The sequence below is a fragment of the Zosterops lateralis genome (genome assembly GCF_965231275.1).
Source record: "Zosterops lateralis genome assembly, chromosome: 30".
Classification (NCBI taxonomy): domain Eukaryota; kingdom Metazoa; phylum Chordata; class Aves; order Passeriformes; family Zosteropidae; genus Zosterops; species Zosterops lateralis.
The window spans coordinates 2,024,225-2,047,346 of NC_139790.1; the positions used below are offsets into that span (position 1 = coordinate 2,024,225).

A 23,122-nucleotide genomic window follows, 5' to 3' on the forward strand; every position below is an offset into this window, starting at 1 on the left:
GTGATTGGTTCCCAATCTGAGGCAAGGAATGCTGAAAATTCCCAAATAATATCTTGGAAATTAATTAATTAAGAATAAAGGCACTTTTTGGGTGGTTGACACCCAGCCCAAGGTGAGGAGTGATGAAAATTCCCAAAAAATGCCTCGGAAATTAATTAATTAGGAATAAAGGCACTTTTTGGGTGGTTGGCTCCTAACCCAAGGCCAGGAATGCTAAAAATTCCCAAAAAATGCCTCAGAAATTAAGAATAAAGGTACTTTTTGGGTGATTGGTTCCCAACCCGAGGCGAGGAGTGATGAAAATTCCCAAATAATATCTTGGAAATTAATTAATTAAGAATAAAGGCACTTTTTGAGTGGTTGGTTCCCAACCCAAGGTGAGGAGTGATGAAAATTCCCAAATAATATTTTGGAAATTAATTAATTAGGAATAAAGGCACTTTTTGGGTGGTTGGTTCCCAACCCGAGGCCAGGAATGCTAAAAATTCCCAAAAAATACCTTGGAAATTAAGAATAAAGGCACTTTTTGGGTGATTGGCTCCCAAGTTGAGGTCAGGAGTGCTGAAAATTCCCAAATAATATCTTGGAAATTAAGAATAAAGGCACTTTTTGGGTGATTGGTTCCCAACCCAAGGCGAGGAGTGATGAAAATTCCCAAAAAATGCCTTGGAAATTAAGGAAAACAAACAAAAAAAGGCACTTGTTGGGTGGTTGGCTCCCAACCCGAGGCAAAAAAGGCAGGAGAAAATCTCTTGGAATGGTGCAAAGTTGGAATTGCAGGAGAAAATCTCTTGGAATGACGAAAAATTGGAATTGCAGAACCGGAATGGAGAAAATCTCTTGGAATGGTGAAAAGTTGGAATTGCAGGAGAAAATCTCTTGGATTGGAATTGCAGAATGGAATTGAGAAAATCTCTTGGAATGACGAAAAATTGGAATTGCAGAACCGGAATCGAGAAAACCGCTTGGAATGGTGAAAAGTTGGAATTGCAGGAGAAAATCTCTTGGATTGGAATTGCAGAATGGAATTGAGAAAATCCCTTGGAACGATGAAGAGTTGGAGCTGAGGAATTGCAGGACTGGAATTGAGAAAATCCCTTGGAATGACGAAAAATTGGAATTGCAGGAGAAAATCTCTCGGAATGACGAAGAGTTGGAGCTGAGGAATTGCAGGAGAACCGGAATTGAGAAAATCCCTTGGAATGACGAAAAATTGGAATTGCAGGAGAAAATCCCTTGGAACGACGAAGAGTTGGAGCTGAGGAATTGCCGGAGGTGGCCTTGAGCACCTAAAACTGGGGGGAAAAGGAGGAAGAGGAGAAGAAAATCTTCTTTCAGGGAATGATCCAGCTGAGGTTGATCCCGACGTGGCTCTCGAGGGCTCCCGGGGGTGCAGTGCTTCGGGAAGGGCCGAATATTGGAATATTCGGAATATTGGGAATGCAGGAGTCCAGAGGATCCCTTTAAATTAGTGGGAATTTTCTACCAGGTGGAGACGACGTTATTTGTGAGTCCCCTGAAGTGGTCGAACCTCTGCTCCGTCTCCTCGCTGAAGGAACCGCCTGGAGGAGACAGGGGAGAGAGAACGGGGTCAGCAGGGGAGGGAAAAGGATTGGGGTGTTGGGAAAAACATTTGGGATTATTGAGAGAACAGGGGAAATCACTTGGGAATATTGGGAGAGCAGAGAAAAAAACTTGGGAGCTCCAAGAGAGCGGAGAAAAGTGCTTGGGAACACTGGAAGAGTTGGGAAAAACATTTGGGAACATTGAGAGAACAGGGAAAAACACTTGGGAACATGGGGAGAGCAGGGAAAAGTGCTTGGAATATTGGGAGAGCAGGGAAAGGCAATTTGGGAATATTGGGAATGCAGAAAAAAGCACTTGGGAATATTGGGAGAACAGGGAAAAGCTCTTGGGAATATTGGGAGAAGAGGGAAAAACATTTAAACATTTGGGTACATTGGGAGAGCAGGGAAAAGTGCTTGGGAATATTGGGAATGCAGAAAAAAAAGTTATTTGTGAGTCCCCTGAAGTGGTGGAACCTCTGCTCCGTCTCCTCGCTGAAGGAACCGCCTGGAGGGGACAGGGGAGAGAGAACGGGGTCAGCAGGGGAGGGAAAAGGATTGGGAACTCCAAGAGAGCAGGGAAAAACGCTTGGGAATACTGGAAGAGTAGGGAAAAGCTCTTGGGAATACTGGAAGAGTAGGGGAAAACACTCAGGAACTCTGGGAGAGCACAGGGAAAACATTTGGGAACATTGGGAGAGCAGGGAAAAGTGCATGGGAAAATCAGGAAAGCAGGGAAAAACACTTGGGAACGCTGGGAGAACAGGGAAAAGTACTTGGGAATATTGGGAATGCAGAAAAAAAGTATTTGGGAACATTTGGAGAGCAGGGAAAAGCTCTTGGGAACACCAGGAGAGCACTTAGGAACATTGGGAAAGCAAGGAAAGTCACTTGGGAACATTGGGAGAACAGGGAAAAACAATTTGGAACATCAGGAGAGCAGGGAAAAACACTTGAGAATATTGAGAGAGCGAGGAAAAACATTTGGGAACATTGGGAGAGCAGGGAAAAGCTCTTGAGAACATCAGGAAAGCAGGGAAAAGCACTTGGGCACATTGGGAAAGGAGGGAAAAGTACTTGGAAATATTGGGAATGCAGAAAAAAGCATTTGGGGACATTGGGAGAGCAGAGAAAAACACTATGGAACACCAAGAGAGCAGGGAAAAGTGCTCAGAAACACTGGGAGAGCACAGGAAACATTTGGGAACATTGGGAGAGCAGGGAAAAGCACCTGGGAATATTGGGAGGGCACAGGAGGAGGGAAAAACACTTGGAAGTACCAGGAGAGCACAGGAAAAGCACTTGGGAACACTGGGAGAACAGGGAAAAACACTCAGGAACACTGGGAGAACAGGGAAAAGTGCTTGGGAATATTGGGAATGCAGAAAAAAAAGTTATTTGTGAGTCCCCTGAAGTGGTGGAACCTCTGCTCCGTCTCCTCGCTGAAGGAACCGCCTGGAGGGGACAGGGGAGAGAACGGGGTCAGCAAGGAAGGGGAAAGGATTGGGGTGTTGGGAGGGCACAGGAAAAACATTTGGGAATATTGGGAAAGCAGGGAAAAGTGGGAACACCAAGAGAGCTGGGAAAAACACTTGGGAAAACAGGGAAAAGCACTCGGGAACATTGGGAGAGCATAGGAAAAATACTTGGGAACACCAAGAGAGCAGGGAAAAACATTTGGGAATATTGGGAGGGCACAGGAGGAGGGAAAAACACTTGGAAGTACCAGGAGAGCACAGGAAAAGCGCTTGGGAATACTGGGAGAGCAGGGAAAAGCTCTTGGGAACAGCAGGAGAGCAGGGAAAAGCTCTTGGGAATATTGAGAGAGCAAGGAAAAGTGCTTAGGAACGCTGGGAGAGCACAGGAAAATCACTCGGGAACAATGGGAGAGCAGGGAAAAGCTATATAATTCTATTAATATTAAATATTAACTATGAAATTTGGTGGATTTGGATTTGGAAATTTGGATTTGGTGCCCTCACCGATGTGACAGTTGTACATCCAGATCCTCTGCCCGTCGTAGCGGCTCCGGCATTTCATCACGTTGTTGGAATAATCCGACTCCGCCACCTCGTAATTGGGGTTGATCACCACCTGGGAGGGAGTTGGGCAGGATGGAGAATTAAATTCGGGTTTTTTTTGCAGCTTTTTTATTGTAGGAGGAGGTGAAAATACAAATTTGTTTTGTAAAATGAGAGGAATGAGGTGAATAATTAAATTCCAGGTCAAGGGAATCCTGGAATGGTTTGGGTGGGGAGGGATTTAAATCCCATCAGTGTCACCCCTGCCCTGGGCAGGGACACCTCCCACTGTCCCGGGTTATCCCAACCTGGCTTTGGGCACTGCCAGGGGCAGCCACAGCAAATCTGGGAATTCCAGCCCAGGCAGGAATTTCTTCCCAAAATCCCATTTAAATCTCCCCTTTCCCAGTGGGATCCATTCCCTGTGTCCTGTCCCTCCATCCCTTGTCCCCAGTCCCTCTCCAGGGAATCCTGGAATGGTTTGTGTTGGAAGGAACATTAAAAGTCATCCAGGGACACCTCCCAGTGTCCCAGGTTATCCCAGCCTGGCCTTGGGCACTGCCAGGGGTCCAGGGGCAGCCACAGCAAATCTGGGAATTCCATCCCAGTTAGGAATTCCTTCCCAATATCCCACCCCAATCTCCCCTTTCCCAGTGGGATCCACTCCCTGTGTCCTGTCCCTCCATCCTTGTCCCCAGCCCCTCTCCAGGGGCTCTGAGCTCTCCCTGGATCCTTTCCCTGCTCCAGGTGAACATTCCCAGCTCTCTCAGCTTTTCCTCCAGCAGAGCTGCTCCATCTCTAACTCACCACAACCAAACCTTCCCCCCTGCCCCAAAATCTCCCCCAAACCCCCATTTTCCATTTCCCACACCTCAGACACAAACAATCCCTCTCCTTTCCCTCCTCTCCAATTCCAGTGGCTGTTTATAGACCCAGAGAATTCCCCCCCTGGAGGGCTGGCCTTAATTCCCACAAAACCCCCACAAATGGCACCGTTTAATCCCCAAATCCAGGGAATGTTGTTTACAACCAGCTCCAAAAAGGGACTCTGAGCTTTGGGAATGTGACAAAACTGTCAACAACATCAGCTGGGCTGGGCCTATCCAGGATTAGCTGGACATGGAATTTTTTAAAAGTATTTAATCTCCAAACTTTGGTCATGGGTGATGATTTTTCCCTCGGAAAAATTATCCTGGTGGATAATTCTTTATATCTTGGAGGCATCTGGGGATATAATTCCTTTATAAACAGAAGGTGGAGGTGTCGAATGGACAGATTTGGTAAATTCTGGGTAGGATTGGAGAGATAAAAGTAGTAAAATAAAAAAAAAAAGGAAAAAATTAAATGAAATAAAATAGAATAAAATAAAATAAATGAAAATGAAATAAAATAGAATAAAATGAAATGAAATGAAATAAAATAAAATAAACCAGAATAAAATAAAATAAAATAAAATAGAATAAAATAGAATAGAATAGAATAGAATAGAATAGAATAGAATAGAATAGAATAATATAAAATAAAATAGAATAGAGTAAAATAGAATAGAATAGAATAAAATAAAGTAAAATAAAATATAAAATAAAATAAAATAAAATAAACCAAAATAAAATAGAATAGAATAGAATAAAATAAAATAAAATAAACCAAAATAAAATAAAATAAACCAAAATAAAATAAAATAGAATAGAATAGAATAGAATAGACCAAAATAAAATAAAATAAAATAATATAAATAAAATAAAATAAAATAAAATAATAAACCAAAATAAAATAAAATAAAATAATAAAAGATAAAGACAGCAGGAGTGTGCCAAAGGCTGTTTGTCCCACCTGGAAGAGATAATCCCCGGGAGGGACGTCGGTGATGTCGATCCACTGGCAGTCGATGTCGTGTCGATAAACGTCCCAGCAGCCCACGGTGATGCCCTGCTCCCCAAAGTTGGCACACTCGTATTGTTTCTGCACGTCTACAGGAGGAGAATCGAGGTTTAAAAAGTGTAAAATCTGCAGGAGAATTCCTGGAGAATTCCGGGTTGTTCCCCCTGGAGTGGTGGACTCCGGGTGTGGTGTTTTGGGTGAGGGTTAAGGAGGTGCTGCCTCCCAACACCAGAAGTGTTTTGGAGGGTTCTTTTGGGATTCTTCACTTGGGAGGGAGAAGAAAATGAACAGTTTGGGGGTTTGGGGCAGCTCAGGGTGGGGATGGAGGGAGATGAGGGTGGAGAAGAGAATGGGGGACCTGAGGGGTTCCCATCCATCCATCATCCCTCTGTCCTTTATCCATCCATCCATCCATCCATCATCTATCGTTTGTCCATCCATCCCTCCATTCATCTCATTGATCCATTCCATCATCCATCCTTCATCCATCCATCTCTTATTCATCCATCATCCCTCTGTCCTTTATCCCTCCATCCCTCCATCCATCCCTCCATCCATCATCCATCCTTTGTCCATCCCTCCATCCCTCCTTCCATCCATCCCTCCATCCATCCCTCTATCCCTTCATCCATCCATCCATCCATCCCTCCATCCATCCATCCCTCCATCTCTTGGGAAGAGGATGAAATTCCCGGGACAGGGAATTCCTGGCTCTGGCACAGACCTGCCTCGCACTCCGTGTCCTCCAGGCAGAAGCTGGCCTTGTGTCCCTCGGCCACCTTGGTGCCGTTGAGGTTCAGCAGGTCGTAGTGGGTGAACACCTCCATGCTGTGGTAGTGCCTGTGGGGACAATTAATGCCTAGAATTAATTTAATTACCAGCTGAAGTGGAGCTGCAGGAGTGGGACAGGAAATATTCCCTGGGGGTGATGCTGTGAGACTCCATCACCCACCCTGCTGCCTCCTGGAATTTATTTACATGGAATCCCAGCCTGGTTTGGGTGGGGAGGGATTTAAGGATCGTTTTGTTCCATCCCTGTCCATGGCAGGGCCCACCTGCAAAGCTCAGCTCAGAGCAAGGCTCAGACAGTGCCTAACTCAGAACTGGCTGCTCAAGAACCGAGCGAAGAAACAACTCCCAAAACCCAGAGAACTTCACTCAAAATCCCCAAACCTCACAGAATGCTGCTCAAAACCACCAAACCACAGCATGAACCGGGACAAAACCCATTTGTCACCTCCCCACGGTGACAGGATGGGCTGGGAGGTGACACCAAGCACCATGTGTGCCACCCACCGGTGACAGTCGTGCCACACCCAGGCGTGGTGGCCATTCTTGGGCCGGAACCCTGCACTGAGACCTTGCAAACCTCAGCTCAGAGCGAGGCTCAGACAACTCCTAACTCAGAACTGGCTGCTCAAGAACCAAACCAAGAAACAATTCCCAAAACTCATGGAACGTGGCTCAAAACCATCAAACCACAGTATGGGACAAAACCCATTTGTCACCTCCCCACGGTGACAGGATGGGCTGGAGGGTGACACCAAGCCGAGGGTGACACCAAGCCGAGGGTGACACCGAACCCCCACTGTGTGCCACCCACCGGTGACAGTCATGCCACACCCAGGCGTGGCGGCCGTTCTTGGGCCGGAAGTCGGACTGGCCGTTGTTGTGGATCTGGGAGGAGAAGCGCAGCAGGCGCCGGTAGCCCGAGGTCAGCGAGGTGTTGTGGGCCGAGCTGGCCAGGCAGTTCTCCTCCAGGGCACACTGCAGCAGGAACATGGGCCTGTCCTCCAGGTAGGACGTCTGCTCCACCAGCTCCGCGTTCAGAACCAGGTCAGGGGCGGCTGGAAGGGGGGAATGGGTGGGTTTGGTGAGATAAAAACACCCCAAAAAAGTAAAAACACCCCATAAAAAAGTAAAAAAAAAAAAATCACTACCAAAGTAAAAGTAAAAAAAATAGCACTACCAAAGTAAAGAAACTACCTATAAAAGTCCACCATATAAATACCAGTGTCCCCAAAAATAAAGCCAATAAAAAACCACCAAAACAACAAATAAGTAAATCAAGCTGCAAAGATAAAAGTGTCAAAGATAAATTCAAATTAGCAATGCAAAAAAAAAAAGTTGTTCCTAACTCAATAGGCTTGTGATGTCTCAAGTCATCAGAGCAAAAAAATGCCACCTATAGGTAAACACAAAACTAAAAAGTAATTCTAACCATAAACAGTATTTCTCAAGTTTTCCATAACTGTAACACAGATACTGCAATTAAACAAATAAAAAAAAGAGTCGTGGAATGGTTTGGGTGGGAAAGGGGTTTTTAGGATCAGCCACTTCCATCCCCATCATCTCCCACTGTCCCAGGTTGCTCCAAGCCCTGTCCAGCCTGGCCTTGGATATTTCCAGGGATGGGGCAGCCACAGCTCCTCTGGGAATTCCATCCCAGCCCCTCCTCACTCTCAAAAAGAACAATTTCTCCTGAATATCTGAATTAATCCTACTCTGAGTTTGAGTGGGAAAAGCCTGGGAGGGAACCATTCACCATAGGGGAATATGGACCTTAAATGGACCTGAAATCCCATCCCATGGATCCCATGGATCCCATCCCATGGATCCCATCCCACTCTGAGTAGGAAAAGCCTGGGAGGGAACCATTCACCTTATGGGAATAGTTGACTTTGAATTCCGTCCCATGGATCCCATCCCATGTATCCCATGAATTCCATCCCATCCCATGGATTCCATCTCATTCCATGGATACCATCCCATTCCATGGATCCTATCCCATGGATCCCATCCCACTCTGAGTTTGAGTGGGAAAAGCCTGGGAGAGAACCATTCACCATATGGGAATATGGACCTTAAATGGACCTTAAATCCCATCCCATGGATCTCATCCCATGGATCCCATGAATCCCATCCCACTCTGAGTTTGAGTGGGAAAAGCCTGGAAAAACCATATGGGAATAGTTGACTTTAAACTCCATCCCATGGATCCCATCCCATGGATCTCATCCCATCTCATCCTATCCCATGGACTCCATGAATCCCATGGATCCAATGGATTCTATCCCATGGATCCAACGAATCCCATCCCATCCCATGAATCCCATGGATCCCATGAATCCCATCCCATGAATCCCATCCCACCCCACCATGGGCAGTGACGCCTTCCACAATCCCAACTGTCTCCAAGCTGGCCTTGGACACCTCCAAAACCTCTCCAGGAAGGAAGAACCTCCCGCTCTTTCGACAGATGCAGGTGACCCCATTCCCCACGCGGGACAATCCCCGGTGACTCACTCTCGGAGCAGGACACGCCGGCCCCGAAGCGCCCCCCTCCCCGGGGGCAGGAGACGTGGGGCCCGTCGTGGCGGCAGTGGGACAGGGACATCTCTGTCCCCGAGCACTTCACCCCGCTCATCACCACGTCGTCGGCGCTCACGTCCCCGTGCCAGTACCACGTTTCCTGGGGGACAAAAAAATAACAAAAAAAAAAGGAAAAGGCGTTTTACAGGTTCCTTTGGGAATGTTTTCCTGCCTAAAATGTGGATTCTCCCTCCAGGGAAGAGCAGGGCAAGATCTCACATGTTATCCAGGAGGATGTTGCTAAAGGGAGCTTGGGGGAGCAAAAGTTTTGTCACTAAAGCCTTAAAAACCTTAAAGCTCATCTAGTCCCACCCTGTGCCATGGGCAGGGACACCTCCCACTGTCCCAGGTTATCCCAGCCTGGCCTTGGGCACTTCCAGGGATCCAGGGGAAGCCACAGCAAATCTGGGAATTCCATCCCAGCCTCTCTCCAACTTCGCAGGGAGGAATTTCTTCCCAATATCCCATCCATCCCTGCCCTGGGTCAGTCTGAATCCATTCCCAGTGTCCTGTCCCTCTCCCCTTGTCCCTCGTCCCCAGTCCCTCTCCAGGGAATCCTGGAATGGTTTGGATTGGGAGGGATTTAAATCCCATCAGTGTCACCCCTGCCATGGGCAGGGACACCTCCCACTGTCCCAGGTTATCCCAACCTGGCCTTGGGCACTGCCAGGGATCCAGGGGCAGCCACAGCAAATCTGGGAATTCCAGCCCAGCCCCTGCCCACCCTCACACAAAAATCAATGTCCCTGCCACATCCTGAGGTGTCCCAGGGCTTGGGTTGTGTCCTGCTCCTGCTGGGAGATTGGAGAATCCCAGAATCCCACAATGGTTTGGGATTGAAAGCGACCTTAAATCCCATCCAGTGTCACCCCCTGCCATGGGCAGGGACAGTCCTGCTGTCCCAGGTTATCCCAGCCTGGCCTTGGGCACTCCCAGGGATCCAGGGGCAGCCACAGCAAATCTGGGAATTCCATCCCAGCCCCTCCTCACCCTCCCAGGGAAGAGTTTATTCCCAGTTTTCCATATAACTCTGGCAGTAGGAAGTCATTCCCTCTTTCATCATTCCCATTCCTGATGAAATCCCCTCTCCTCTCATCACCCCCAGAGCTTTACAAACCTCCTGGGAACGACACAACCCAAACTCAACCTCATCAAACCCCAAAACCTGGGAGAAAAGGAGGGGAGAAAAAACCTAAAAAAAAAACAACCCTGATGAGACTTATCCGTGTCGGAGCTGGGAGAAAATTCCAGGAAAAGAAACCCCTGGTCTCCCACGGCTCCTGCTGGCCCTGGATGTTTTTTTGGGAAGGCTGGGAGAGCACACAGGGCTGCCCTGTTCTGCACACTGGGGCTTTATGTTCCCGGAGCTGGGGCAGCATAAGGGCCTTTTCTCTTCCAAATTCCTGCAGCATCAGCTCAGGGGAAAAAAAAATTAAAAATTAATTTTCCTTGCTGGATTCTCAGGGCTGTGTCAACAGAGTGGGAAAGGCCATGGATAAGGGGTGTGGAGATCCTCAGATCCCGGGATTTGAGGGGAAATCAGCTGGAGGAAGCAGTTGGAGTGTCCCCTGAGGACCTGCAGGTCCCCCCTGGCCCTGGGGAATGTTTGGGATCTGCCCACGAGCCCAGGGTGGCAAAGGTCACGGAATGGTTTGGGCTGGAAAGGACATTGAAGGTCATCCCATGGGCAGGGACACCTCCCACCGCCCCAGGTGGCTCCAAGCCCCGTCCAGCCCGGCCTTGGACACTGCCAGGGGTGGGGCAGGACTGAGGTGTCATTCCTGGACATTCCTGAGGGTTTGGGGCAGGAGAGGAGCAGGGAAAACCAACAATTCATGGAGCTGGACCCAGCCCCTTCTCCTTCTCTTTCTCCTCCTCCTCTTCCTCCTTCTCCTTCTCCTTCCTCCTCCTCCTCTTTCTTGTCCTCCTCCTCCTCATCCTCCTCCTTCCTCCCTCTTCCTCCTTCCTCTTCTCCTTCTCCTCCTCCTTCTCCTCCTTTTTTTCTCCTCCTCCTCCTTTCTCCTTCCTTCTTCCTCCTCCTCCTCTTCCTCCTCCTTCTCCTCCGCCTTCCTCTTCTCCTTCCTCCTCCTCTTCCTCCTCCTCCTCCATCTCCTTCTCCTCCTTCCTTCTTTCTTCCTCCTTCTCCTCCTTCTCCTCCTTCTCCTCCTCCTTTCTCCTCGTTCTCCTCCTTCCTCTTCCTCCTTCTCCTTTTCTCCTCCTTCTCCTCCACCTTCCTCTTCTCCTTCCTCCTCTTCCTCCTTCCTCCTCCTTCTCCTTTTCTCCTCCTTCTCCTTTTCTCCTCGTCCTCCTCCTTCCTCTTCTCCTTCCTCCTCCTCCTCCTCCCTGTTCTCACCTGGAAGGCGTGGCTGGCGAATCCCAGCCCCAGCTGCCGGCACACCACCATGGCCTCCACGGTGCCCCAGTTGTGGCTGCAGACGGTGCCCCAGCGCAGGGTCCCGTTCCGCTCGGCCAGCACCTCCACGCGGCCCTCGTACGGGTTACGGCCCCCGCTCAGCCGCAGCTGTGGGACAACGGGACACGTAAATACGTGGAAAAATTCCATGGGAGAAGGTTTTGTTCCCCAAAAGTTCTAAAATCATTGGATATTCCCAGCTAGAACCCATTGTTCTAGCCCCTGCTCAGCCGAAGTTGCAGGACACAGGACACATAAATCCATGGAAAAATTCCAAGGGAGAAGGTTTTGTTCCCCAAAAGTTCGGGAATGACTGGATATCTTCAGCTGGAAGTGACCCAACCCTCGTACGGGTTATGGCCCCCGCTCAGGTGCAGCTGTGGGAGAACGGGACACGTAAATACGTGGAAAAATTCCATGGGAGAAGGTTTTGTTCCTCAAAAATTCTAAAATCATTGGATATCCCCAGCTAGAAGTGAACCAACCTTCGTAGGGGTTCCAGCCCCTGCTCAGACACAGCTGCGGGACAATGGGACACGTAAATCCATGAAAAACTTCCAATGGGAAGGGAAATAGGTGGGGAAGAGGGTTTGGTTCCCTAAAAATTCTGGAATCATTGAATATCCCCAGCTGGAACCCATTGTAGGGCTTGTAGCTCCCACTTAGGCAAAGCTGCAGGACACAGGACACGTAAATCCATGGAAAACTTCCAAAGGAGAAGGTTTTGTTTCCCAAAAGTTCTGGAATTATGGATATCCCCAGCCGGAACCCATTGTAGTGGTTGTGGCCCCACTCAAGCGAAGCTGAAGGACACAGGACATGTAAATCCATGGAAAAATTCCAAGGGAAAGGGAAACAGGTGGGGAAGAGGGTTTTGTTCCCCAACAATTCTAAAATCATTGGATGTCCCCAGCTGGAAGTGACCCAACACTTGTTGGGGTTGGGGTCTTTGCTCAGGCAAAGCTGCAGGACAACAGGACATGTAAATCCATGGAAAAATTCCAAGGAAGAAAGTTTTGTTCCCCGAAAATTCTGGAATCATTGGATGTCCCCAGTTGGAAGTGACCCAACACTTGTTGGGGTTGGGGTCTTTGCTCAGGCAAAGCTGCAGGACAACAGGACATGTAAATCCATGGAAAAATTCCAAGGAAGAAAGTTTTGTTCCCCCAAAATTCTGGAATGATTGGATATCCCCAGCTGGAAGTGACCCAACCCATGTACAAGAGGAGGGACAACTGATGGACTTTTAGTGGGGTTGGAGAGGTGGCAACCTTCATCCTCCAACCCTTGGCCATTGCCCGAAATTTATATAAACCCAAGTAAAAAAAAAAAAAAAAAATCTCTCTCTTTTTGCCCCGATGACCTGACTGTGAGTGTCATTCTCGTGTCCTGTAACGACACATTTTCCCTCCTTTTTTTTAGGCAAAACCTGAATTAAATACTCATAGCTGGGCTGAAATGATTCCTGCCCAATTCCTGCCCGAAATTCCTGCCCAAAATTCCCTCCCACCTGGTTCTGGAAGCCCATGGCTGGCACGTTGCACCTCACGGCAGCGTCCTCCTCGTGGTTGCAGCCCTGGGACTCGGTGTTGAACTTGCAGTCCGTGACCGACTTCTCGAAGCCCGTGCAGTCGATCTCGTTCAGGTGGATGGGACCCATTCCTTTTTTTTTGGGGAAAAAAATATATTTAAAACATAGAAAAATGTGGAAAAAATAAGGGGGAAAAAGTTCCTTACCCCCAGCAGTTTGTCAATGTAACACCATTCAAAAACTTGGTGAAAAAATTCTGATTTTTTGTAAGAATTAAAACAAAAACCTGTGAAATTATTGTTAATTTCACTGTTATATTTTTTTCCAGTGTTTTCTGCGACTCAAGCGCGGAAAAAATTCCCGGGAAAAGCCAAGTTTCCACTGTTTCATAACTCAACAAACTTCAGCTGTTTGGGATTCACAAAATGTGAATTTTGTGACCTTTTGGCTGGGCCTCGGTGCTGGAATCTGCTCCCAGTCAAGGCCTGGCACTGCTGACATTGAACTGGGGCATTGACACGTTGGGCTGTGAAATAAAACAACCCACAGGATCAGGAGTTCAGGAAAAAAAATCTGGGGCAGCTCGAGGGATTCCAGCACTGAGGGAAACAGCAGAAAATGGGTTTGAGGAGCTGGGAGAAAAAAATGGGATAATTTTTGGGATAAACAATGGCAGAAAATCAGAATTTCTGTCAGAAAAATGTGGAGGGGGATGATCTTCCTGCAAAACTCAGCTCCTGCTTCTAAAAAAAGATGAGAATGTGAATTTGTTGGGTTTAATTTCACCCACAATTAATGAGTGGGGTGGGGGTGTCCACCCCTCACACACCACAGCTGGACGGGGTGGGAGGACGTTCCCAGAAATGGGAATCTCATCTTGGGTTTTTGGGCCACAAAATCGTGTTTGTGGTTCCCCATCTGGAGCTGGCAGCACTTCCTGGTCGTTCTGCAGCCACCAAAGGGCTGAGGGGGAGGAAAAAAACCCAAAACGTGGCCAGAACCAAATTCCGGGAATGCAGGGGGGAGCCAGGCCGACATTCCCAGCCTGGAAAAGGCATTCCGGAGGGATGACAACGATGACAAAAAGGTGACAACGATGATAAAATATGACAAAAATATGACAAAGGATGACAAAGGACAACAAAGGACGACAAAGGACGACGATGACAACAATGACAGAGGTGACAGTGATGACAACAATGACGAAAGATGACAAAAGATGACAACAATAAGGGAAAAAACCAAAACTTGGCCAGAAGTTGAGGGGGAAACTCCAGGAATGCAGGAGGGAGCCAGGCCAACATTCCCAGCCTGGAAAAGCCATTCCAGAGCGATGACAACGATGACAACAATGACAAAAATATGACAAAATATGACAAAAAAATGACAAAATATGACAAAAAAATGACAAAAGATGACAAAGGATGAGAAAAGATGATAAAGGACGACCAAGATGACGATGACAACGATGACAACAGATGACAACAGATGACAAAAAGATGACAAAAAATTACAATGACAAAGGATGACCAAGATGACGATGACAATGATGACAACGATGACAAAGGTGACAAAGGTGACAGTGATGACAACAATGACGAAAGATGACAAAGAATGACAAAAAGATGACAAAAGGACAACAAAAGGATGACAAAAAGATGACAAGGATGACAATGATGACAAGGATGACAAAGGATGACCAAGATGACGATGACAACGATGACAAGGATGACAACGATGACAACGATGACAAAAGACGACAAAGGATGACCAAGATGACGATGACAACGATGACAAGGATGACAAAGGTGACAATGATGACAACGACAAAAGATGACAATGAATGACAAAGGATGACAAGGGCAGGACCTCCCTGAGCCACAGAACCCCATCAGGGCTGCCCTCCTTGGGGAAATTATGACAAAGGATGACAAAAAGTGATGAAATGTGAGGAAAACTGTATTTCCTCCCCCCAGGATTAGCCCTGTCCAGCCAACAATTGCATTCCTCTTCTCTTTGGAGTTCAATTCCACCTTCTCCCTCTCAGGGTCTCAACACTCTGGGCTCAGAGCTCCTCCTCTCGTGGAAATAAAGGTGAATTGTTTATTCTGGGTCTATTCCAAACCCTCCTGCCATTCCCTGAGCCCTGTGCAAGGCTCTGCTCTCCCAGTTTGATTTAACTGGGACTCCCAGTTTGGCCACTGGGAGCTGATTTCAGCCTCCCACACTCAGGGTTTAATTCCACCTCATCCCTCTCAGGGTATCAACACGTCCGCGAGCTCTGGGCTCAGAACTCATCCCCTTGTGGAAATAAAGGTGAATTGTTTATTCTGTGTCTATTCCAAACCCTCCTGCCATTCCCTGAGCCCTGTGCAAGGCTCTGCTCTCCCAGTTTGATTTAACTGGGACTCCCAGTTCAGCCACTGGGAGCTGATTTCAGCCACCCACACTCAGGGTTTAATTCCACCTCATCCCTCTCAGGGTATCAACACAGCCACGAGCTCTGGGTTTGGAGCTCCTCCTCTTGTGGAAATAAAGGTGAATTGTTTAACTGTGTCTATTCCAAATCCTCCTGCCATTCCCTGAGCTCTGTGCAAGGCTCTGCTCTCCCAGTTTGAGTTAACTGGGACTCCCAGTTCGGCCACTGGGAACTGATTTCAGCCTCCCACACTCACGGTGAGGCTGGTCCTTCCAAACCCCCTGGGAAAACCCAAATTCTTTGGAGATGGAGCTGGAATGGGATGAAACGTGATCAGGGACACGACCTTGAGGAGCTTGGAGACCTCTCTCTGCATCCAGAGCCAAAAATAAATCTCCTTTTCCAACCAAAACCCGATTCTGTGGCTGCTGCAGTGACATCACCCATCCCAAGGATGAGCAGAAGGGAAAAAAAGGGGAGAAAATAAATAAAAATAGAAAAGGGAAAAGTGTGGGAACCCAGAGGGAGATTCCAGGCTGGAACAGCGAGTTCCACGTTCTCCTCCCGCACGTGGCGGCCCCGGGGTGATGAAATCCTTTCCTACATCTCACCAAACTCATCAGCACATTCCGGCTGACCACAAAGAGATTTCTGGCAAATCCAGGGCTTTGGTCACGTTTAAATCTGCCCAGAGTCTGGACACCCACGTGAGGTTTCCTTCTCTCCCCTTCTCCAGGCTGAAGGGGTTTACCTCGTTCCTTTATTCTCAATTTTTCCCTCATTCCTTGATTCTCAAAATTTCTCCCATTTCTTTATTCTCAAATTTTCCCCCATTCCTTAATTCTCAAAATTTCTCCCATTCTTTTATTCTCAAAATTTCTCCCATTCTTTTATTCTCAAAATTTCTCCCATTCTTTTATTCTGACAACAAAATCTTGGTGATTTTTTTTTTTTTTTTTTGGTCTTTTTTTGGTTCTTCTCCCAAGGGTTTGGTGTCTCTTTTTTTTTTTTGTTATTCTCACAACAAGAGTTTGGTTTAATTTCTTTTTCTTTCTGTTTGTTAATTTCAGAACAAAGGTTTGGTTTAATTTTTTTTCCCTGGTATTCTCATAACAAGGGTTTAGTTTAATTCTTGTTTTTGTTGTTGTTATTTGTTAATTTCAGAACAAAGGTTTGGTTTAATTATTCTTGGTTTTTTTTTTTTTTTTTTTTTAAATTATTATTATTCTCACAACAAGGACTTGTTGCCTTTTTATATTTTTCTTATTCCCACAATGGTTTAGTTTGGTGTCTTTTTTTTTGGTTATTCTCAGAACAAGAGTTTGGTTTAATATTTTTAATATTTTTTTTTTCTGTTATTCTCGCAACAAGGGTTTGGTTTAATTTTTTTTTTTTTTTTTTTTTTTTTATTTTATTCTCACAACAAGGGTTTCCTCTCTTTTCTTTTCTTTATTTTTTTTTTTTTTCTATTTTTATATTTCCACCCCAAGAACAAGGTGTGGGAATCCCCAGGTGGTTCCAATCCAGCCTTTTGACCACAATTTGGGATTTCAACCAACTCCCAAGGACAGGAAATCCAAACCCAGACCTGGCTCTGGGCTGTCCAAACGCCCGTCTATTTATAACGAGCTAAATGAGCGTCCTGCCCTTGAATTGGAGCGTTTGAAGTCTGATTTTAGGATTTAATTTTTTGCCAGGAACCTTCTAGTAATGCCTCACACCATGGTGTGGTGGTGGGGAGCTCAAAGGGAAGGTCAGAGCAGCAGATGAGATAATTAGGAATTAATTACTGGAACATCTGTCTGAGCAAAAGGTCAGACTCATCATCCCCCTGACTTTTTTATTATTTTTAATATTTTTTAAATTTTTTTTTTTTTAAGTCACAGAATTCCAGTCTGGCCTCAAGGCTGAGTTATTGAGGTGAGAGAAGAAATTCCTGGTCCTCAAATTGAACATCCCAACAAAAATAATTATGGAATTATTAATAAATATTCCCTATTATTTATTATTCCATAAATATTCCATATTCCCATATGGAATTATGGGACGTCCCCGAATTTGAGTTCTGGGGAACTCAAAGGGAAGTTTAGAGCAGCAGATGAGATAATTAGGAATTAATTACTGGAACATCTGTCTGAGCGAAAGGTCAAACTCATCATCCCCAGACTTTTAAAAATATTTTTAAATTTATTTTATTTTTTAAATTTTTTTTTATTTTTAAGTCACAGAATTCCAGTCTGACCTCAAGGCTGAGTTATTGAGGTTAAAGAATAAATTCCTGGTCCTCAAATTGAACATCCCAACAAAAAAATCTACCATGAGTTATGGAATTATTTATAAATATTTTCATATTCCACAATATTTATTATTCCATATTCCCATATGGAATTGTGGGACGTCCCCAAATTTGAATTCTGGGGAACTCCAAGGGAAGTTCAGAGCAGCAGATGAGAAAATTAGGAATTAATTACTGGAACATCTGCCTGAGCAAGAGGTCAAACTCATCATCCCCAGACTTTTTTATTATTTTTTAATTTTTTTAATATATTTTTTTAAATTTCTATTTTTAAGTCACAGAATTCCAGTCTGACCTCAAGGCTGAGTTATTGAGGTGAGAGAAGAAATTCCTGGTCCTCAAATTGAACATCCCAACAAAAATCTGTCATGAATTATGGAATTATTTATAAATATTCTCATATTCCATAATATTTATTATTCCATAAATATTCCATATTCCCATATGGAATTATGGGACGTCCCCAAATTTGAATTCTGGGGAACTCAAAGGGAAGGTCAGAGCAACAGATGAGAAAATTAGGAATTAATTACTGGAACATCTGCCTGAGCAAGAGGTCAAACTCATCATCCCCCTGACTTTTTTATTATTTTTATTTTTTTATTTTTATTTTTAAGTCACAGAATTCCAGTCTGGCCTCAAGGCTGAGTTATTGAGGTTAAGGAAGAAATTGCTGGTCCTCAAATTGAACATCCCAACAAAAATCTGTCATGAATTATGGAATTATTAATAAATATTCTCTAATTCCATAAATATTCCATATTCCCACATGGAATTATGGGACGTCCCCGAATTATGGGATGATCCTGGGGGTGGAATATTCCTGAATTCAGGGCACCAGTGAAAGGAAATGAGGGAGATTTTGTCTTTACAAATAAACTGTGGGGCTGCTGATGAATAAAACTGGATACTGAGAGATGAGAGAAACAATGGGAGAAACCACAAATTCCATAGGAAAAGGAAAACTGTGGGATACATCAGAAGGGGTCTGGATTAGGTGATTTGGGATCAGGTGTAGGATCTGCATTGGGTGATTTGGGAAGTCTGGACCTCTCCAGCACCTCAGTCAATGGGGAAAGAAAGAAGAAAATCAGGATAAAAAGGAAATTGGATCCTCCAAAAATTGGAGAGTCCTCATGGGAAACACCCCATTCCATCTCCCTTCACTCAAACAAACCCGCACATCTCCTCCATCTCCTCTTTGGACACAACCCCCTGGTGCCTGTGGATGGATTTTGGTGCCCCCAGGACCCTCCAGAGCTGACCTTGTCCCAGCCTGGCCCCGGTGATGGCCTCCCTGGCGCTGCCGAAGCCCAGCTCGCGGCACACCACGCTGGCCGACACCAGGTTCCAGTTGTCGTCGCACACGGTGCCCCACTCGCCGTTCTTGAGCACCTCCACACGGCCTTCCCCGGTGTTGGCTCCTCCCTTCAGCCTCACCAGGGGCTGCTGCAGGGGAGACACGGGAGTGGTCATTCCTCGTGGGTTATTCCTTTCCTTTTCCTTGCCATTTTCCTCTCCTTTCCGTTTATTTTCCATTTATTTTCCATTTTCCTCTCCATTTCTTTTCCATTTTCCTTCCCATTTTCCTCTCCTTTCCTTTCCTTTCCTCTCTGACCCCAAACCCCTCTGACCTCTTGTTATTATTTATTCCTAATAAATTGTATTTCTGACTTGGAGCCTCTCACTGGTTTTTCTTTCAAACCACGACACCAAACACCACCAGATAAAGACCCCAAACCCCTCTGACCTCTTGTTATCACCTTTCTTCCTATTAAATTGTATTTCTGACTTGGAGCCTCTCTCTCGTTTTGCTTTCAAACCACAACACCCAACACCACCAAACAAAGACCCCAAATCCCTCTTGTTATTACCTTTCTTCCTATTAAATCGTATCTCTGACTCAGAGCCTCTTGCTCATTTTTCTATCAAACCACAACACCCAACACCACCAGATAGAGACCCCAAACCCCTCCGACCTCTTGCTATTACCTTTTTTCCTATTAAATCGTATTTCTGACTTGGAGCCTCTCACTCATTTTTCTTTCAAACCATAACACCCAACAACACCAAATAAAGACCCCAAACCTCTCTGAACCTCTTCTTATTAAATCGTATTTCTGACTCGGAGCCTCTCGCTCATTTTTCTATCAAACCACGACACCCAACAGCACCAAACAAAGACCCCAAACCCCTCTGACCTCTTGTTATTGCCTTCCTTCCTATTAAATCGTATCTCTGACTTGGAGCCTCTTGCTTGTTTTGCTTTGAAACCACAACACCTAATACCACCAAATAAAGACCCCAAACCCCTCCGACCTCTTGTTATTATTTATTCCTAATAAATCGTATCTCTGACTTGGAGTCTCTCGCTCATTTTTCTATCAAACCACAACACCCAACACCACCAAATAAAGGCCCCAAACCCCTCTGACCTCTTCTTATTAAGTCGTATTTCTGACTCGGAGCCTCTCACTGTTTTTTCTACCAAACCACAACACCCAACACCACCAAACCAAGACCCCAAACCCCTCTGACCTCTTGTTATTGCCTTCCTTCCTATTAAATCGTATCTCTGACTTGGAGCCTCTTACTTGTTTTTCTTTCAAACCACAACACCCAATACCACCAGATAAAGACAATAAACCCTCTCTCTCCTCTTGTTATTACCTTTCTTCTTATTAAATCGTATTTCTGACTTGGAGCTTCTCACTTGTTTTGCTTTGAAACCACAACACCCAACACCACCAAATAAAGACCCCAAACCCCTCCGACCTCTTATTATTATTTATTCCTAATAAATCGTATTTCTGACTCGGAGCCTCTCACTGTTTTTTCTTCCAAACCACAACACCCAACACCACCAAACCAAGACAATGAACCCTCTTTCACCTCCTGCCTGAAGGCCTTTCGGAAGCCGCTGTGGGCGCTGGGGGCGAAGGCGCGGCCGGGGATGCAGCTGACCACGGCGGGCATCCCGTCCCGGCAGGTGCCGTTCCTGCCCGGCCCGGCCAGGTGAGCGCCCAGTTTGCAGCTGGAAATGTGGGCCTCGTTCCCGCTGCACTCCATGGAGTACGGCCAGTAGTGCTGCTTCCTGCGGCTGGCGAACATCCTGGCAGGGGAGGGAGAGGGGGGAAAGGTTTGGGGATTAGTTAAAAAAAGTTTGGGTCAAAAAAAAAAAAAAATGGATGGAGGAAAAATTTTTTTTGGGGAAGTTGGGGATCAGTAAAAAAAAAACACAAAAAAACCAAAAAAACAAAAGAAAATGGAGCAACCAAAAAAAAACCCACCCCAAACAAACAAACAACCCCCCCAAAAAACCCACTGCAGAAAATTTTGGGAGGAAATAAAATTTTTTTGGGGAAAAGTTGGGGATCAGTTAAAAAAAAAACAACAACAAAACAACCAAAATACCACAAAAAAACTCCAAACCAAACTAAACCAATCCAAACCATACCAAACCAAACAACAAACAAACAAAAATAAAAACCAAAAAAACATTGTGGAAAATTTTGGAATTTTGGGAGGAAAGAAAATTTTTGGTGGAAAAGTTGGGGATCAGTTAAAAAAAACCCCAACCAACCAACCAACCAACCAACCAAAAAAATCCCAAAAAAACACCCAAACCCCCCCACAAACCTCCCCAAACCATAAAACCATTGTGGAAAATTTTGGGAGGAAAGAAATTATTTTGGGGAAGAGTTGGGGGATCAGTAAAACAAAACAAAACAAAACAAAACCCACAAACCATTGTGGAAAATTTTGAGAGAAAAACTTTGGGAGGGAAATTTTGTGGAGGGAAAATTTTGGGGAGAAGGAAAATTTTTGGGGAGAAGGAAAAGTTTTGGGGAGGGAAATTCTGGGGAGGGAAATTTTAGGATGAAGGAAAATTTGAGGAGGAAAATTTTTGGGGAGGGAATACTTTGGGGAGGAAAATTTTGGGGAGGAAAAACACCCTGGGACGAAGTGAGGATTGAACGGGATTATTTGGGAGCTGATCTGTTCATCCACACCGTGACTCTGTGGAAGCGTCACATAAAACCATGGAATTATTCCAGTGGGAAAAGACCTCCGAGATCATCCATCCAACCCCTCCAAAGGAAATAAACCCCTGAGACAACAAAAAAATTCCAAGCAGGAATCAAAGCTGCAGCTCCAGCAAACGACACAATCCCAGGAGTGCAAATCCCACCCCAGTCAAGAACAGGAATCGACAAATTCCAAATGGAAAACCAGGTTGGAGAATTCCCAAAAAAACCCTTTTCCTTTTGCTGCCAGCTGGGATTGGGAACAATCCAAATCCTCTCCGGGGTTGTGTTGACAACCTGGGAGTGATTTCCGAGAGCACGAGCGGCTCCCGCTGCCGGTTTGTTCACGGCAGAGCAGCTGGAAAAATTCCTGATCCCAAAAATACCCCTGGAGCTGCTCCAGGAGCTCCTCAGGGGGAACCGGCACGTGTGAGGAACTGGGATGGGAAGGAAATCCTAATCCAGATCCATCCTAAAAGGGAAGGGAAAAAAAATCCTAATCCAGATCCAGCCTAACTGGGAAGGGAAGGAATTTACCTCCATCCTAACTGGGAATGGAAGGAATCCAGATCAATCCTGTCTGGGATGGGAAGAAATTCAGCTCCATCCTAACTCCGATGGGAAGGAATTTAGTTCCATCCCAACTGGAGTGGGCAGGAATCCTAATCCAGCTCCATCCTAACTGGGAAGGGAAAAAATCCTAATCCAGTTCCATCCTAACTGGGAAGGGAAAAAATCCTAACTGGGAAGGGAAGGAATCCTAACTGGGAAGGGAAGGAATCCTAACTGGGAAGCAGCTCCTGCCCTGCTCCCAAAAATCCCTGGAGCTGCTCCAGGCACTTGTCAGGAGGAACAGGGCACAGAGTGTGAGGAACTGGGAAGAGAAGGAATTCAGCTCCATCCCAACTGGGAAGGGAAAAATTCCTAATCCAGTTCCATCCTAATTGGGAAAGGAAGGAATCCTGACTGGGAAGAGAAGGAATTCAGTTCCATCCTAACTGGGAAAGAAAGGAAACCTAATCCAGCTCCATCCTAACTGGGAAAGGGAAGGAATTGAGCTCCACCCTAATAGGGAAGGGAAGGGAAGGGAAGGGAAAGGGAAAGGGAAAGGGAAAGAGAAGATCCAGAACAGACAACATGGGGTTAAAATTTTAAAAAATAAACCCAGGAAGGACAAAATCTAAAGCTGCCACTTCCCAGCTGTGCTCAGGATAGAACCTGAAGGAGAATTTTGATTCACAGACAAGCCCAGAGAGCTCCAGAACAGACAAGATAGAGTTAAAATTAAAAAATTAACTCAGGGAGGACAAAATCCAAAGCTGCCACTTCCCAGCTGTGCTGAGGACAAAACCTGAAGGAGAATTTTGTGCTCAGAACAAAACCTGAGTGAGAATTTTGAGCTCAGGACAAAACCTGAAGGAGAATTTTTATTCACAGACAAGCCCAGGGAGCTCCATGAGCTCCATAAGAGACAATATAGGGTTAAAATCATAAAAAATAAACCCAGGGAGGACAAAATCCAAAGCTGCCACTTCCCAGCTGTGCTCAGGACAAAACCTGAGTGAGAATTTTGTGCTCAGAACAAAACCTGAGTGA

The 23,122-nt window shown here is 45.8% G+C and overlaps 1 protein-coding gene across 1 annotated transcript in view; it reads right to left on the reverse strand.

Moving 5' to 3' along the window:
• Positions 1-1,463: 1,463 nt before the first annotated feature.
• The window catches only part of LOXL2 (lysyl oxidase like 2), a gene marked incomplete at its 5' end in the record, with an annotated part of 54,688 nt that continues 33,029 nt past the window's right edge, over positions 1,464-23,122 (reverse strand). Inside the window, 10 exons of the mRNA XM_083880406.1 lie at positions 1,464-1,562; positions 3,548-3,659; positions 5,420-5,556; positions 6,192-6,307; positions 7,071-7,314; positions 8,774-8,939; positions 11,193-11,360; positions 12,763-12,914; positions 18,764-18,947; positions 20,391-20,610. Coding sequence (XP_083736532.1) covers positions 1,483-1,562; positions 3,548-3,659; positions 5,420-5,556; positions 6,192-6,307; positions 7,071-7,314; positions 8,774-8,939; positions 11,193-11,360; positions 12,763-12,914; positions 18,764-18,947; positions 20,391-20,610 — 1,579 coding nt within the window. The 3' untranslated portion in view covers positions 1,464-1,482. The remainder of the gene's footprint in view (positions 1,563-3,547; positions 3,660-5,419; positions 5,557-6,191; positions 6,308-7,070; positions 7,315-8,773; positions 8,940-11,192; positions 11,361-12,762; positions 12,915-18,763; positions 18,948-20,390; positions 20,611-23,122) is intronic.